Genomic DNA, 18,312 nt, shown 5'->3' on the forward strand with positions numbered 1-18,312 from the left:
AAAGGCGGTAGAGTAGGCAGACTCAAAGTAGAGTCTTCAAAGTAATCGAGTCAATGGCTTTCCTCGCTTTCGTCTAGGTTCGTTTATATTTATGTAGCTTAGACGAATGTAAGAAAATGATTATTAAAGGCAAAGGCCATACTCTTAATATATTGTATAACCTCTATAATGAGGCAAGAGTATGTCTACGTGGTCATTACAATTAAAGTAACTGAATGAAAAAAAAGCTGAGATGTAAGGGGGCTGCGTAGGGTGAAAATTTGCGATGATTTGAAGAAAGTACAGGGATGATTGTTTTCAGACACGTATGATAAGGGCTAGACCACTAACTGCGAGTAACTAGATGAGAAAAGTATATAATAAATATATATATTTATATATTAAATATAAAATTATGTTTAAATATTTTTTAAAAATTACAAAGGGTAATTTTACTTATTGACACCACTGACTGCTGCTTCGGCTTATATTAAAACCTCTTGTTATATTTTTTTTATTAAATATAGTACGCCACTGTTTTTTGAGTAGATTAATAATACACGCACGTTTAATTTTTTATACCAAACGCTCTAAGCTAAGACGTTTTATTCGGCGGCTCGCGTGACCGTCACAGAAGCTCCAATTTCGCCATTATCCAATAAATCTCACATGTCGTAGCACATCATAGAGATGAAGCACTGTAATATGCGAAGTGCATGGCTATTAGACGGCGACGATAATAGCTCACCTCCAGGACAACTCTATCGCGTTTGAAGGGTGTGAAAATGTAATTTGACTAACTATGGCGAAGGTCGATTAAGCCGACACTGACAATCGGCTTCAATGGAATTTCCTTACTACAATAGTTAAACGTTAAACGTTAACACGGAAATATTTTTTAAATAGCTAGTGAATATTTATTTTATTTGTGTCTGCTCGAAAATTTTGATATTACGACTAAATGTCATTAGAATTAATGAGACGATAAAATTCTATGTTTTATTTTTCAAGTTAAATAATTAAAATATCTAATTTAAAGCTGCTCGAAAAATATGATGTTATGTCCAAAAGTCTTTCTTGAGACGAAATCGCGTGCAAAATGGCGGATTGTTTAATCGTAAATGATGAACTTTTGTGCAATTGGCCTAAAAACCTAGTATATTGTCCAGGTATTTTTAATGATAAAAACGTCGCGTGTGGAAATGTCTGTGGTCATTATCGAACAAACTTTGGTTCATTCGGTTATGAAAATTACAACCAGAGCAATTATATTCAATGATAAAATGACGGCTGCCTCGTTGTGAATCATACATATTATTAATTGTGATTTTTTTCGGTTACTACGCGGCAAACACGGAGGCAAAAATTATTTATGATACATTAAATATATAATAGCCATTTTGTGGAACGTTATCTAATCTATGACCATATCTTCAACAATAAGTGTCTCGACAATATTGTAACTTTTAGGAATAGAAATCAAAATTATATGGAGAAAAAACAAGTTCTGAAAAATGTCTTTAAAGAACATTTATGTAGTTTTTGTGATTATCTCACCGGAAGTTATAGTATACATATGTATGGTATACTTTGTGAATATCGCATGTTTATAGACATGTTACAGTCAAAGTGTATACTTAGTCAATGCATGCATTACCTAAGTAAACCTTACCTAGACAATTCATACACTAACCATAAGACGTATTCACGAACGCAGGGTTGCCAGACATTTTTTTAACGCTGTGTGTGTAGTCTAATTCCCTATCTCCCCAATTTATTTAATCTGTACCTATAAACGTACGACACATGGGAATGCATAACAATTTTTTTAGATTTTATTTACAATGTAATGTATTGGGATGCACAGCTAAAAATTTTAATTTGATAAAAATGCTTATATATTAGGCAGCGTAGTAAAAATTTCCTGTTTTTCACAAGAATGTATTATTTATATAAAAGAAACATTTACATTTGTAAAAATTATATAAAAATAAAAACAACTTTTAAATCACTTTAAATATATTATAGACTTTCATAAAATAACGTCGTCACGCTTTCAGCGTTTAATTTCAGTGTTCGACTTTATTGCCACATAAACGTATATCACAGTGACATAATTTAAAACAACATGTAATGTTATTTATCGTTGATTGTTTTATTTTTTAATATATATTTTAGAATGAATTGAAAGTTATTAAACGGTCGTAAGCGTCACTAATTCAGCCATGCATTACATGCATAACATTTTGATTGATACTTTGATTTTATGTATATTAGATTTCTAAAGAAATATTATTGCAGTTTCTATTACATGGAAAAATATCAATGTAGTTTCTTCGACTATTACCATAAGACCCCAAAACTACCCTTGGACAATTTTTTTATCAGAGTAACTAGTCATAAAAAAACAGATCGTCATGAAACTTTTCTGAAAAACAGATCTTGTAAATGTTAAAACCTCGGTTAAGTTAGTTAATTAAAAAATGTATCAACAGAATTAAAAAAATTCAAAAATTCAATTTAAAAAAGTTCAAAAATGTTTTTAATAGACATTAAAATAATATTAAAAGTTAAAACTTTATTTTACACTTCTAAATATTATGTGTAATTTTATTATTATTTCTTGTCGTTTTATTTAGCCTTACAAAAACTCAAACATTAATATATTTATATTTTTTTGTTTATATTTTTATCCGATTTTGTTTATCTACGATGTATGATAAAAAATACATAATTTTTTGTATTACGTTTTCGGTTGAACTTATCTATTTTCTTATATTGGTATCATTCATTGTTGTGCAAGTGTTTTTTGTTGGCCATATTAGACGGGTAGTTCGTGTTTGACAGACAAGTATTCAGAGACGTCATTTCAGCTTTAGCCAGGAGGGGGCAAAAATTGACAAGTCAGTGGTTATTTTCTTAATATTTCAATTTCATTACGACTCATAGAAAATCTGGCAAAATTAAAAGGGGGAGTAAAATGCGCTTACCTGCTCCCCCCCCGCTCTCAAACGACCCCCCTGCTTATAATCCACGTCAAAAGCAATATAATTGTTAGTATTGAAACTTTTTATAACATTATTACTACTTAAAAATAAGTGAAAATCGAATGCAGATCAAAAATCCACGTCAAAAACGCTCGTTATCAAGCTTTCCCACTGCTATAGCGCCGACCCGATTTTATTGCTTTTGACGTGAATTTTTTACTTCTGAGACGTGATAAATGTTTTTGCGCTCTCCTATTGAGCAAAATTCTGTTTGAATATATTTTAACCAATACTCTCATATCATAATTCCGTAGTATTGGTAAGGATAACTATAATTTTTTTCTAAGCATAGTGTGTAATCGAAGTGTAGACCAACTATAAAGCAATATGCGTGATGCGACGTCTATCTATACTTTTTCTTCAGATTATTTTTCTTTGAGTGTTGAGTTGGCTTGGTTTATATATTGGAGTTCACCTAGTGAAAACTTTAAGACTGTACTATCTTAGAACTTTCATTAGGTTAAGTTGTGTGTGAATAATCCGTGTAGTTTAGGTTTGGGTTTAAACAACAAATGTATTATACGTTTCGTCAAATTGACATAGACATTTTAAAGTTGCATATAGAAATACATATCTACTGTTAAAAATGTTACAGTTTTGTTCTATATATCTTTTGCAATGATATTGGGATGGTTATTAATCGGGCTACTTTTAAATGCGCTACTTCCTGCTTCATTGCAAACTTACCGTTTTTTGATTGTTTGATTCATGACCAGATCCTGTTGTGACGTTACGTTCATAAAACAGGACGTGGTCAAAATGCGAGCGCCGTGACCAGATTATCGTGGACATTTCCATGACCAGCGGCGCTGCTCATTTGCTCTATTGTACAAGAAGGTTAGACAGTTTCCTGTCAATCGACGGCACGTTCACACGCGGAGAAAATACTAGATTTAGAACAACAATACCCTAATATAATAGACCAATTTCAAAGCATTTTAAATGTATAGATGGAAGATGTGAGTTTTATTTGAATAAAATGCGGTCGGAGCATATTTTTATATTGGTCTTTGTGTACTGCTCATTAGTCATTATATAAGCAGACGTTAAGCCCGCCTCCAGTAGGACAGGACAGCTAAAATGATCATCCAGCATCCGATTTAGTTGCTAGGATCATCTCGAACAAGAGGAACGCTCTTCTTGGTGCCGATTGCACATTTACGTTAGGTGCAAAAAAGCTCAAGTAATAGGCTTTGCAAATTATAAATTCAGTAAAAAGTGATTTTAATAATATTACAAAAGTATTTTATATCGTCGCCTTACTGTAAAAAATATCTATGTGAGTTACAGATAAGTACATTAAAAAAAAATATATTAAAAATGTGACGATTGGCTTTATATTATATATTTTTTGTGGCAAGGCGATGAAAATTAGATACAATAGATACTTAAAAATTGAATTGACTGCAAAAATTTGCTTTAGAACTATTTTTTTTCCTTAGAAATCATTTTCAATTTTTTTATAGTTTAAATTAGGTTAATTGCAAGGCTTTTGAAAAATTAGTATATATCAGCTTATCTGGAAGTATGATATTATGCTCTATCTTGTTTTAATTGATGTAACGATCATGTAGGTCCATTTTAATAAAATTGTGACAGATTATTTACCATAGTTCTATACTTATCCTGTCTCATTATTCCATCGTCAAAATAGAAAACTAAAAGTTAATGATTGTATTTAAAACTTTTATATCCTTATATAAAGAAGTTTTATATAATTGGAATAATGTGAAATTTGAATGAAAAGCAATAATGTAATTTACAGTGCATAATTTTTTGCCACTTGATTACATATCACGATTTTGTGTTAAATATTAAAAATACCACCACACTCACACAGTAAAAAAATATTAAAATAAAATAATACACTTTAAAAATATGTTTCATAAAAGTAGATTGTATCCGATTATTGGTAATATATGTTACAGTGAATGTGTATTTTAGTGAAATTATATTTTCACTAATATAAGTACAATTTCACAAACTAGGCCATTAAAAATGTATTTAACAATTGATTTATCATTTCACTGGAAATATTATTAAAACCGTACGTTCGAAAATATTTTGGCCTTAACAGATGAAGTGTTGCCCTACTTTCGTTAAAACACAATTTAACAGGCGTAAAAATTCCATTTGCTGTTCAAATCCAAACCTAACCTAAACGAATTAATTTAATCCAACTTAACCTAATGAACGTTCAAAAACTATAGTTAGTTTTATAACTTTCATTAGGTTAAGTGGGATTCAGTTTAAATTAAGTTTGGGTTAGAATATATGTCTAAAATAGTATTTAAAAAAAGTGTGCTGTCTATTTAAAAAAAAATGTTTAAATACTATTATATTTATTAGCTGTTTAAATAAATCGGATTGAATACTTTTTATATATAAAAGCACTCAAATGGACGTTTCATGCATGTCAAATGACAGTTTCGAGCAGCATATAATTTCACTAACACCTGTCAGTGAAAATATATTTTTACTAGTAAAAACATATACTGGTAAAAATGTATTTATATTATATGAAAACATATTTTCACTAGTAATACACATTTACCGTAAGATATATACACTTTTTTGGTTAATTGAAAAATACATTAAATTACAGATGTTTAGCTTAGATTGATTGCAATAAATGTTAATTGTTGAATATTAAAATATATTTGTTCCTCGATTGATGAGGTAGAAATGTTTAATATATTTGACGATGTCAGACTCCTGATACAATTCGTTTAGTTAGTTGTTATAACAACGACACCAATAAAAGTGATAAGTCTTTCTCGTATTCCTTTGCTTGAAAGCATCAGAATGTCTTAGCTGCTGTGTTATAAAAAACTGTTTTTCTATTGAAAACTGCTGGTTCAAATGCGCTATTATTATCAGTAAAAATATATTTAAAAATCTGATTATTTTGCAAAGAAATACTTTATGGTTACTGTCCGAAATGAAATCTACTGCATCTTGAAATTTTCAAGTTAAGTTAACTTCTTTGATTTCGGATTTAATAGCTAGACCCGGTTTGGCGTAAAGTGAAAAGCTGCTGCTATCTCGGTCTTTTAAATTTCGGTCGATATACGGCGTAGCTCCACTTGGTGCGAGAAGCGAAGTAATAGAAAAGTCCAAATGGAAGATCCTGATGGATTACAATCCAAAGAAAATGGCGTTTTTATACTCTTTTAAAATAAGAGTGGTGCTTGCCTTATTTAGTTACACTTATAATAATTATTTTGTGAAACGGATATTTTTCAAATAGCTACTAGCCATATTCCACTATTGACTGTTCTTTATTTGAGGCAATTTGAATGTAGTAGACCTAATCCGTTCAAATATCCTATTGTCGCGTGCATCGGCGTAACGAATAAACTTGTTCTGCAAGTCGCAAATAATTGCGAAATTATATTATTATATTTGTTGATTTGATTTTACCGTTGCGCTCAATTATTTATGACATGTTTTATTTTGCAGAAGAGTTTGCGTATAAAATTAATGATTTTTGCGCTATGGACTAGTGGTTAAACGTATATACATATATTATTAATTTGGGTTGTATACATCTACTTCAGATTACTACTTAAATCGATAGATGACTGTATTTTACTTTGAAAAAAATATTTGACAATACCAAACTGTTAAAATATCTACTCTCTGTCGGTAAACATATTAATACAATTTACCCCTTTTAGAAAGATAAATACCACACCTATTAAACGTATTTATAGATTCTTACACAAAGATTAAGTTATTGGAAAGACACATAGGTGTAACTCACTTTTGTTATAATTAAATTATACAACAAATTCTTGCAAATTTGATTATCTCAATTAGACACTTTTTTAATCAGAATACACTCGTGACGTTTCATGGAAGACATGTTTCTATTTTCGATAAAAATCACTATTTTAGATGGAAAAAAGTTATGAAACGATCAGATAGTACACACAAGATTTGTACAGATAACACAAGAATGCTCCACTGAGCACACACGCACACACACACACACCTTTTTCATTGTCGAAATGGCGTGGGTGACTATGTCACAAAGTGGTCATCATCATTCGTCACCAGGTCGTCGGCGAGTTCGCGATGAAGAGTCGCGATTAGTCCTTTGAATCCCTAAATACAAACTAGACATGTCTCCCAAAAGTCTGGCGAACGCGTCCGAGTCCGCCCGGTTCGATCCACATCGACGGTCAATTATCGTCGCAGATCTAATTGGCCATACGCTGGCCAATTGGCCGGAAGCGGAAAAGACCACCTTGGCCTGAAACAGTTGTTCCTATAGTGAAGTAGTTTTTTTTCTGTTGTGTGTTCCAAATTGATTAGGTCGTGCACCTCCGAGACACTAATTAAGCAAAGGTCAATGGTGAGACATGTCCAGCGAAGAAGAGATGATCAGGCTGGCTTCGTCCAGTTCTGGCCTACCGGCTGTCCAGAGGCACCACTTCAGGGTGGGCACTATAGAAGAGGAAGGAGAGTCGAGCGATGCCCACGAGATGCTAAGGGCGGAATCGCCGACTTTGGGCACCAACAATGGCGCAATGATGGGGATTGGCCTGAGAGAGTCCAGGCTGCAGATGAGTGCTCATAGCTTGCACAGAATCACCACAGCGGGAAGTTCGATCGCTCATGGATTCTACAGACAAGACAGTTACAGGTGAAAAGCTTGTTACGACTAGTCTTTATAATTTCTATAAAAAGGGACTGCATTTCTAAATCATTCTGTGTTCTGAAATGTACGAAACACGATGCCTGACATTGTTTCTTAGATCACCACAATTCTTATCTGAATCTTTTCTTTGATTCACTAATAAATGAATTGTGAGTTACTACTAAGCTTTCTATTAAATACAAATTTAGTTGATTTTGAAAAGCAATTCTTCTTCTGCATGCGATTGAACGTTTTAAGCACTGTATTCATCTTCGACAGAATACGCGTAATTTTAGATGCTTCAGAATATTTTGTCTGGCCTTTCTTTTGAAATATGCTGCAATCTTTTTTGTCTATAAATACATTTTACGAAACTTTTCTGTTATCGAAGGACAATAATAATTCCAAGTACCTTATGATTTCCGAGTTACCCAGAATATATCGGTTTTAGTTTAAATTTTATTTTTAAAAAATAATTACTAATCTGAGTTAAAAATAAAATATTTTTTTTTAGATTATTATTGCAAGAAAAAATTACTTATTTAATTATTCAAATAATTTGTATATTAAAAGAATATTTTTAATTCCTAAGGACATTTTTTTATTAACACAAATTTTATTAATCGTTAATAATTATTAACTCTTACAATAATCGATGACACTCATTTTAAATATCAAACCTAAGTAACCAAAAGCCAATGTATTAAAATAGATGCTCGGATTTTTCCGGACACGGTTATTCTGGATAATAATTTTGCGGACAGATTTTTGCGGACAAGAACTTTCCGGACACTAATTTTTCCTGACAGAATTTTTGCGTTTTAAAATTACAATTAAAAAAATAACGTATTAAAAACATTTCCGGACAAATAATTATTTCATTAAAAAAAATGTTAAATTTTTAACTACCGAGCTCAATGTAGCAATCAACTTGAATTAAATCCAATGAATCAATATTTTTGCTTTGTGAAAAAACGCAAAAAAGACAATCTCGAGGTCGTCTTAATTACCTTTTTTCCATTATTAAAAACGTTATTTTTGTCTAAATCCATTTAATAGGATCTTTAATAAACATAATAGTAGTGACTGTAGTAAAATGAATCACTTCCTTAAATTACTTACTACATAGCTTAAAGTTACTTTTATGAAATTAAGTAAAATATCATAAGTTCAGTAATAAGCAACATGTAGAATTTTAAAATGAATAGTTACATCGGATTATGACGTATTTAAATATATCAATGAAAATGTGGAATTATAATTAATATAGTATTAGTTCTTAAGACTTATGATATTTAACTTGAAATAATCCGTTAAGCGGTTTTTTTCAAAGCAAAAACCCATTTTTTTCTTTAACGGGAAAAAGCGCTTTAATCAAAAGTGGAATTGACCCTTTTTATAATTATATTTGTTAATCCTTCCGTCCGTAGATTTTTGATTTCTGTGTAGGGATAATTTATTTTTGCGCTCTACTATTGGTCAAAATTCGGTTTAGATGTGCTTCATTCGATTTTCACTTATTATAAGTCGTAATATTGTTATAAAATGTCTTAATATGAATACTAAAAAACCGACATTACCACTGCGACGGCACGATAAAATTGCTTTTGACGTGGATTTTAAACAGTTTCGTGGATGGAAAAATTTTCCTTCATTTGATTCAGACTAGAAAAATTTATGTCATTTAATGAAATATCATAAATCTTAATTTAAAACAAAATATTTTAAAAAATCCCACCCATGAAAAATCTGAAATGACGTCCCTAAGAAACTAGTGGTGAAAATGTATTTAAACTTCACTAGTTAAAATATAATTTCACTGAAAAATACACATTCACTGTAACATTTACCAATGCATGAACATAAATAATGATCAGTATGTAAATGTATATATTCCTACATATGGATTTTATTAAGTTGATTACTACATTGAACTATGTATTATAGAAATCAACTTGTAAAAAAATGTGTCTGGAACAATCTATGTCCGAAATACTTAATCAGTGTTCGCAAAAATCAATGTCCGGAAAGTTCCTGTCCACAAAAAATCTGTCCGAAAAATTCGTGTCCGGAATAATCTTGTCCGGAAAAATTCAAGCACCTGTTTTATTATATTGGCTTTAGGTTAGTTGGGTTTGATATTTAAAATGAGATATTTAAAAAAAAGATTCTTATTATTAATAAGTATTATAATTTATTTTAGTCCAAAGTAAAAATTGCCCTTGAGAATTTTCTTTATCGTAAAAATTATTTGAATACTAAATTAAATCCACATTTTCTGTTAATATTAATTTAAAAAGAAAAAAATCATATATAATTATTGCTTAAAAAAATCAAATTGAAGCTCAAACCGAGGTAATATCGGTAAATCGGAAATCATACGGTACTTGGAATTATTATTAGCAATATTGAAAAAATAGTGACGCGTGTGCTTAATGGATGCTTTTATACTAACCATATTGAGCAACTCAGGGCAGTTCAATATGTTAATAAGATATTATTAAGTATTAAGAACGGAATATCGTAGTCACAGTTCGAGCACAGGCAACGGCACTCAAATTTTTATTTATAAAAAAAATGCGCTATTATGTATTAGAAAACCGGCCCTAGCTACAGTAACGTCTATTGATTATAAATTATACTACACATAATAATTTATAATTATGAATATAGATGGTGGTTAATACTTACTAACAGATATTCATTATATCTGTTGGTATAGATTTACCCCATTGTAACGCATTGGGCCTACGCCTCTCAGGTTACAACGGAGTCAATAAATACACATTAAAAATAAATATCAAAGCAAATTACAGTCAATGTGTATTTTTCAATCATAGTCATATTTTCACTAGTATAAATATAATTTTAATGTATCAAATAATTGATTTATAATTTTACCGATCTAGTAAAACTGTATTGTTAGGCATACGTTCGGAACATTTTGGTCTTAACAGGCGATGTTTGGCCCTATTTTTGTTAAAAAGCAATTTGACAGATGCAAAACTTTCAATTGCTATTCAAACCCAAAACTAACCCAAACGAGTTATCCAAATTGAACTTGACCGAATGAAAGTTCAAAAACTATAGTTTTAGAAAGTTTATTGTATTATGTTGGGTTTGTTTAATTCGCTTAGGTCAGGTTTGAGTATATATTTTGGCCTTAGCAGGCTATGTGTTGCCGTTAAACATACAAGAGCAAATTTATTATTTTATTCTATTGAAATTTAGTTGTAATATATGTAAATCATTGAGATATTAAATTGATCGATATATTATACAAGTCTTACATCATCCGAACATGAAAATATTTTAAATTTCATTAATAAATAAATTTAATACATAGGTCTCAGATGTGATTCTTGTGGTACTCCACTAGTAACTATAATATATGTAGATCACGTTTTAAATTTAATCTATTATTTCAATAATCCAGATAAATTTAATCAACTTATATTTAGCATTATATATGAATAGATTTGATTTCACATCTCGGCACAATTATTTGTTACAACTTAGTCTCAATTGTGTCCGAAACTAAGGAGTAAAATTGATAACATGTAGATGGAACTATTAAAATGGCAGTATTTAACACGGAATATATTATACGTGCCTATTCTCGCAGTAGTCCCAAATTGTATCGAAGATTGAGTTGAACTCTTAGAAAGTAAAGAGCTGTCACTTTTCTCAGCCGTCTAAGAATCGACTTGGTCGATTCGGCGCAGCTAGGTTTGAGTGAGAATAAGATTATTCTTTCTATAATGCAAATCCTTTGTTCAATGCATATAATTCGGGGCGGAACAAATATGTCTAAAATATATATTATTAGTCTTGTTAGCGTATTGTTACTGTGTATTTAATTGCATGGCAATATCTGAAATTGACCGTTTTTTGTTAAAGTACGGTCCAACGGATTAGTGCAAATAGCTTCGACATTGTTAAAGGAGCTCGGTGTATAAATACTCTATTGTTATGTGTTATAAATCCAGAACGCTACAATTTTCAGCAAATTCAAGGTCAATAATATATTATTTTTATGACACTTTAAAGAAATATTCTGCTGATAATTGCTAGTTCCTACATATTATGTTATCTTCTGAACATATTTTTAGCACTACCTTTGAATAACAATGTTTAATATTTTCTATTCAGACAGAATTGAATCACTTCTAGAATTTTTTCGATTAGAAATTAAGAAGTGTATTTTTTGCTAGTGTCAGTAATCTTTGATTTTATCAAATCAACCGCTTAAAATATGACATTATAATTTAATTATATTAAAGCAAAATAATCATGGCAAAATGTTTTTTATCTCTGGCAACACTATTCAGGCAAGCCTCTCACCGGAAGTTGTCGGCAAATTGTCGGAATCTACGAATGTTTTTAAGCAGAATAGAAAACAATTAGCCGGGCCGCGGAAGCGACGGTGACGAACAACCTTATCTAATCAGATTTCATTCTAAACTACAACTGCAAACACGAACTATACAATGGCCGTGGTGTACGTGTGTAGACCGATTTTTCGTATATTTTTAAAACAACGGCAAAAAATCGTTCTAGAAATGAAGTGTTTTCAGAAACAATTTGTCCACGATTTCAGACAATCTGCGCACGTCTCAAGAACAATGCTTTAGCTAATAGTCTTAAGCGCCATTGTCGCTCAATACTTTTTTTCAGACAAGAAAACGACACTTTTTATATATCTCTGTTGTTGACTAAATGTGTCTTAATATTGAAGAATGTACATTTAAGTACCTACTACTTTTAAGATTTTCATGGTATTTAAATTTTATTGAAGTTTTTTTTGTGTGTCATGTGAGATTACGATTGACTATTTTTCACACTTGTATGCATAACAATTGAATGTATAATTTTTTAATGCATAATTTTTATATTATATTTTGAATGAATATTTTTTATATTATATTTTTGAACCAAATAACTAACCTTGAATGAAAACTTTTTATAATATAATTTTGAAAGACATAACTAGCGTGAGCCTAAGGTATTATTAGGGACGTTATTTTTGTGGGGCAGATAGAAGCATCCCCCCCTCCCCTATTAAATTTGGCTAAAAAATGCATGTCATTTGTTGAAATACTATGAGTTATAATGAAAGAAAAATATTTAAAAAAAAAGATCACTGATTGGTTAACTTTTGCCCCCCCCCCCTCCTTAGGAAAATATTATATGACGTCCCTAATTCTAAATCGTTATTCTTCAAAGAAAATCTAAAAGAAAACAGTCTCGAATCTATTCCGATTTTAGTAAAATCATATTAGATTATATTTTCACCGGTAGATATATATTATTACCAGTGAAAATATAATTTATCTGGTAGGTGCTAATAAAATTATATGATTTAAACTCTTCTATATGTAGTAATATTTACATTTACATGCGATGTATAATGTTACATTGAATGGGTATTTTTCAGTAAAATTTTATATTCACTAGTGAAGTCCAAATACGTTTTCATCAGTAGATATATATGTATACTAGCGAAAATTTAACTGATTAACGCTAGTGAAATTGTATGCTGTTATAAAATGTCAATGAAACTCAGTTTGACAGTTGCGAAACGTACATTTGCTGTTCAAACCCAAACCTAACCCACACGAAATAACTAAACCCAATTTGTAAATAGTTTTAAAACTTTCATTTGGTCAAGACCAATATACAAACTAAGCCATCTTCACTCTAAGGGAAAAGTAAGTTCAATAATAAGTATAGACTGGCGTCGAATTTCGCATATTGCTCTATAGTTGGTCTGCCATTTCTTACCAATACTACAAACTTCTGATATTCAAATCAAATTTTGGTCATTAGGAGGGCGCAAAAATATTTATCACTTCTCTGGAGTCAAAAATTCACGGCAAAAGTAATTAAATCGTGTCGTGTCCTACATGATTCCTGAATATTTTGTTGTATAGGCATTTCTCTTTCGTTGTTTAAAGTCACTAATCATTCGCGTGAGGTTTACACTATAGTGTCTTTGAGGTTTATAAATTCATTAGTCGTTTCTGGAACAACTTAATCCTTGAAAGTATATTTTCGAATATTGTTTTAAATGTATTTCTTCGTCCTTATTTTTTTCATAAGTTGGCAATTGATATAATTTATTTTAAAATTTAGTTTTCAAGTATCTAATGATTCACTCGTTTATATTTTCATAATAATTGCACATTCATAAGGTCACTCACGTTCGATATCGCTTCCGACTTGTTTACACAGAAAGTCTTATCAGTCAAACAATCCGATTATTTTACTTCAACATTAATATAGAAAAATCCATATACTATTTTTCTCTTCTCAGAGACTTGCTACACAAACAGCCGCCATTAGCATAAGAGTCTGCGACTGGCGATTCGTCTCGGATAATACAATAATATAGCATCGGCGAATCGCACAATGGTTTCTTCAAAAGCGTTATCAGTCTCAGTATTCAGCCGACGGCTGAGCCAATCGGATGAGTCCGATTGGGACTCAAAATGAAACGTAAAAAATATAACAATAAATACACATTACGAGGTGTCAAAAAAGTCCCTCAATCTACAAACGCCAAACTTGAAAATTAAAAAATAACCTCTCGTTAAACGATCTGTCTATCAATTAGCACCTGAATCTGGCGAATGCTCAGGTAAATATTTGCGCGACGGTCTTCGATTTGTTTGCATTGTTCCGAAACTGATCTGATTCTAAAATTTACATCAAACAACAATGACCTTTAATATGTGCTAACGATTATTTGGCATACTAAGCAATAATAAAAAAGGTTGCGAACAGCTGATTGTGTTTGTTGAATTAATTTGGTAAAATAATTGGTGAAAATTTATATTTAAATGACCTAATTGATGAAGTAAAAGCAGCCTTCTGTGGCGTCATTGCTATTTAGAAATAATAGTATAAATATTTTAATGACTTAGTTACACAATTATGAGGTTTGTTTGATAAGTATTAATTTATTTTTTTAAATAAATGTGCGTTTCATAAATAACGGTTTAACGCATAACAATTTCAAATAAATCATAATACACAGGCAAACGGTAATGCTTTGTATGTTTCTAACAGTCATGAAATTTATATACTAAACAAAGTTGATCAAAACATAATTATGTTCATAATTTTATAAAAACAGACTTTAAATTAATTATTAGGCATTGAATAATAATTTGTAATGTAAGGTATTGCATGAATAGAACTTATAATATAAAAAATAACATACATTTAACTACGTATTTACTGTAGCGTATTTATTTAGCACTTTAGATAAATATGTCACTAATATTACATAAGAAAGCCGACATCGTCCTCTTCATCTCCTTTGTGTCTCTTTTTTATTATATACATCCCGTCACTATCTATCGGCCTTTCTACACACATTCATCAATACCTAACTTATCTTAAAAATCTCCCGAAGTTTTAAATTTGTGTTTTATTTTAATTTTTATTTTAAAGCGTTTTTCTCTAAGATTTTAATTAAAGTCATTTTTTTTATATAAAAAAGAAGAATAAAAATACTTTTTTATTATAATTTATTTCTTAATAGACGAATATGTTTTTTTATTCTATTGAGGAAACCCGTTACATTTTTATTTTTGTGGATTATCCTAGGATTATACAAATTCGCACTTCGGTACAATATTCCCCTGGCCGCGCTCGTTTTTTTATAGCTAACTAGCCTTAAATTATATCTATTTATAATATTTAATCTATTACATCTTTGTGTACATAACATATTATTTTTTAACTTAAAGTAAGCGGAAAATAACTATAGATAGATGTCGCGTCTCGCATATTGCTCTATAGTCTGTCTGCACTTCGATATACATTATGTTTTAAAAATATGATAGCTATCCTTATCAATATTACTACTGATTTCTAATATTAAAGTATTTGTCAAAGTGTATTCAAACCAAATTTTGGTCAATAGATAGGCGCAAAAACAATTACCGACACGATTTTATTGCTTTTGACGTGAATTTTTGACTTCTGAGAAGTGATAATTGTTTTTTTGCGCTCTCCTATTAGTCAAAATTTGGTTTAGATTTGCTACAATCGATTCGTTATAGTGTTATAAAAAGTATTTTTTTAATATGTAATATGTATTTCCTTAAAAAATATTTTTTTTATCTACAATTACTCCTAAACATTTTATATTATCTACTATTTCTATAATAGAGTTTGATATAATTATTTTTATGTTATATGCTGACATATCTTTATAATTAATAAACAAACATTTAGCTTAGGCACATTATTTTTAACCATCTTTCTATTATATTATACTTAATTCGTTATTTAAGTTATCTACAACTTCTTTAATATTATCTCTTATGCAATAAATTTAAGTGTCCTCTGCAAACAGATGTATTTTACATTTTTTTCTATTATCAATTATATCATTAATAAATATTATAAACAACAATGGTCCTAATTTGGACAACTGTGGTACACCATGAGATTGGAATAAGCATAATTTATTTTATGCTTGTTCTTTTTTAAATAATTATTAGTATATCTTAAAACAATATAGAAAGTTAAAGACCTCTTTACTCTTGTTCTTTAAGATTTTTAACGGACTTACAATCTTTGCTGTTTACATACTTAATTGCGGTTTTTCGTTTATGTAAAATAAGCGTATACCATAAAAAAACACTTAAATATTTTTTAGTGCAGAATATACATTTTTTAACGTGGGTAGATTTTTTTCATACTCATTCAGTCAACGCAAAAAAATCTGGTGATAATGTGAAGTATCCGTTTCAACTAAAACCCACACCTCCACGACGACTGGCCCCCGGTATCCGTATTAACGCATTTTTTACGGGGACAGTCGATTTCCGTCTTACGTCTTTTACCGTTAGACATCCCCTCGTTTCAATGATAAGTTTTGAATGAACAGCATGACGCAAATTTAGATAAGATCCAAAGCAACCGTTTTCTGTGAGCACTTGCGCTCTTGTCATCGCTGCCAGAGTGGCAATACGTTGAGGCGATATTCGAGCCTGCTAAAGTCACGTCTTACTATTTTTACTCTCATAAAAATAGTGAGATTAATTTTGTTGCAAATTCTTATTTTCTATTGCTTGATTTTAGTACGGTTTTATTATGTACATATCTGAATGCCATGTAATTGGCACCATTAATTATTTAATAAGTACTGAAAATGCAAAATTCCAGCTAATAAAAAAATAACGCCTGTTTTTTGAACGGCAAACTTCAAATCAGCGTCGTTCAACCATATTTTCACATGTCTAAAGTCTTCGCCTGCTAGACACAGGAATAAAATGTTCTTGCCAGGCACAAAATAAAATGTTTTTTAATATTTATATATATATCGGCAAAAATATTTATTTATAAAAGCATATATTTATATAGTGAACCGTTTTGCTATCGTATTTTGTAGCAGCTAAGAGGGCGCAGCATCTGGGGGCTGCTCAGTCTCTGGTAGCGCATAATGGCGCGTGGTTTCTAAAGGGCGCTCTGCTGGTCTTGATGCTTTTAAATGTTTTATCTCAGTGGTGAAAGACTTAGCTAATCGTCTGTTTCTTGAAGTTTAATGTATGCATATGGTTGCGGTTTGGATCATTGGGATTAGATTTAGACAAAACATCATTTATTTTGCCGCAATAAAAATATAAAAATAGCAAACCATGGTTATATGCGTAGTTTAAGCAATTAGCTTATAGTTACCCTTACACTTATGAATTCGAAAATGTTTATTTAGTTTATTTAATATCGTTATTGTGCAAATAAGAACATCGAAAATTATATTTAAAAATACCCAAACTAAAAATTGTTTATTGATAATTTACATTGCCTTAAAAATCTTCTTGTATTATCCGATTAGAACCAAATATCAAGTCAATATTTTTTGAGATACGGCTGATTATTTTTAAAATAAACAAGTATCAAGGTAGTTTATTAAAGAATGGTTTTCATAATGGTAAATTAATAGAATTACTTAATACTTTATTACAGATGACTAATATTAACAATTAAAATAATCTAATACAACCAATTTTGTCCGAAATTGGTAAAAGTCAATTGCAACGTCTCGTTAACTGCAGTTTTCCATGCATTAAATGGATAATGGTCGATCATAATTAGTATAAATAAAATGGTTGACAATATCCGGCGACTCTCCGCGCGTACACACTTAGTGTATAAATATATACCACTCTTCTTTTACTATTTGAAGTAGCAATTATACAAACGCAAATATTAAAATGATAATAATTCATGGGTAAACGTTCCATAATGGCATACGTAGGTGTTATATTGTCACGGGATTCGCACCCGGCGCTAATTGCGCTCTGCAAATATTTTCCACTCAAATAATTGAGTGAGAAATCGCACGACCGAAAAAGGTTAACTCGCATTAAGAAAAAATATGTTTTTATTAATAAAACAAACAAACAAGCTACGTAACGCAAATACGTGCATTGTTATCGTTTTGCAATGAATGCTTTATATAGATTTTATTATATTGGAGTATAATAATATTTTTAGAGTGCGTTATGTGTGCACTCCAACGATGCGATATTGTTGAATTATTTGTATTATATAATGCCCATATTAAAAATAAATATGTATATATTAAAAATAAATATCAGCATTTTCTTAATGCATCGGTTC

General features: G+C 30.3%; 2 protein-coding genes across 8 annotated transcripts in view; both read left to right on the plus strand.

Moving 5' to 3' along the window:
- The window catches only part of LOC148226878 (G protein-activated inward rectifier potassium channel 3-like), a 61,296-nt gene that overhangs the window by 33,051 nt on the left and 9,933 nt on the right, over positions 1–18,312 (plus strand). The window lies entirely within an intron of this gene.
- The window catches only part of Irk2 (Inwardly rectifying potassium channel 2), a 28,778-nt gene continuing 14,594 nt past the window's right edge, over positions 4,129–18,312 (plus strand). For 4 of the 6 annotated variants that reach the window (XM_088202127.1, XM_088202123.1, XM_088202129.1 and 1 more), the window contains exon 1: positions 14,112–14,311. Coding sequence is in view for 4 of the 6 variants with exons in the window: in XM_088202129.1 (XP_088058255.1) it covers positions 14,304–14,311 (8 nt within the window). In the remaining 2 variants the exon portion in view is untranslated. Of the gene's footprint in view, positions 4,210–7,299; positions 7,678–14,111; positions 14,312–18,312 lie in introns of those variants that run through there. The other 2 variants (XM_088202120.1, XM_088202121.1) reach the window with 2 other exon arrangements.

The sequence above is a fragment of the Plectrocnemia conspersa genome, unplaced genomic scaffold, assembly GCF_051122295.1.
Source record: "Plectrocnemia conspersa isolate PC_06_02 unplaced genomic scaffold, ASM5112229v1 ptg000013l, whole genome shotgun sequence".
In the NCBI taxonomy this organism is placed as follows: domain Eukaryota; kingdom Metazoa; phylum Arthropoda; class Insecta; order Trichoptera; family Polycentropodidae; genus Plectrocnemia; species Plectrocnemia conspersa.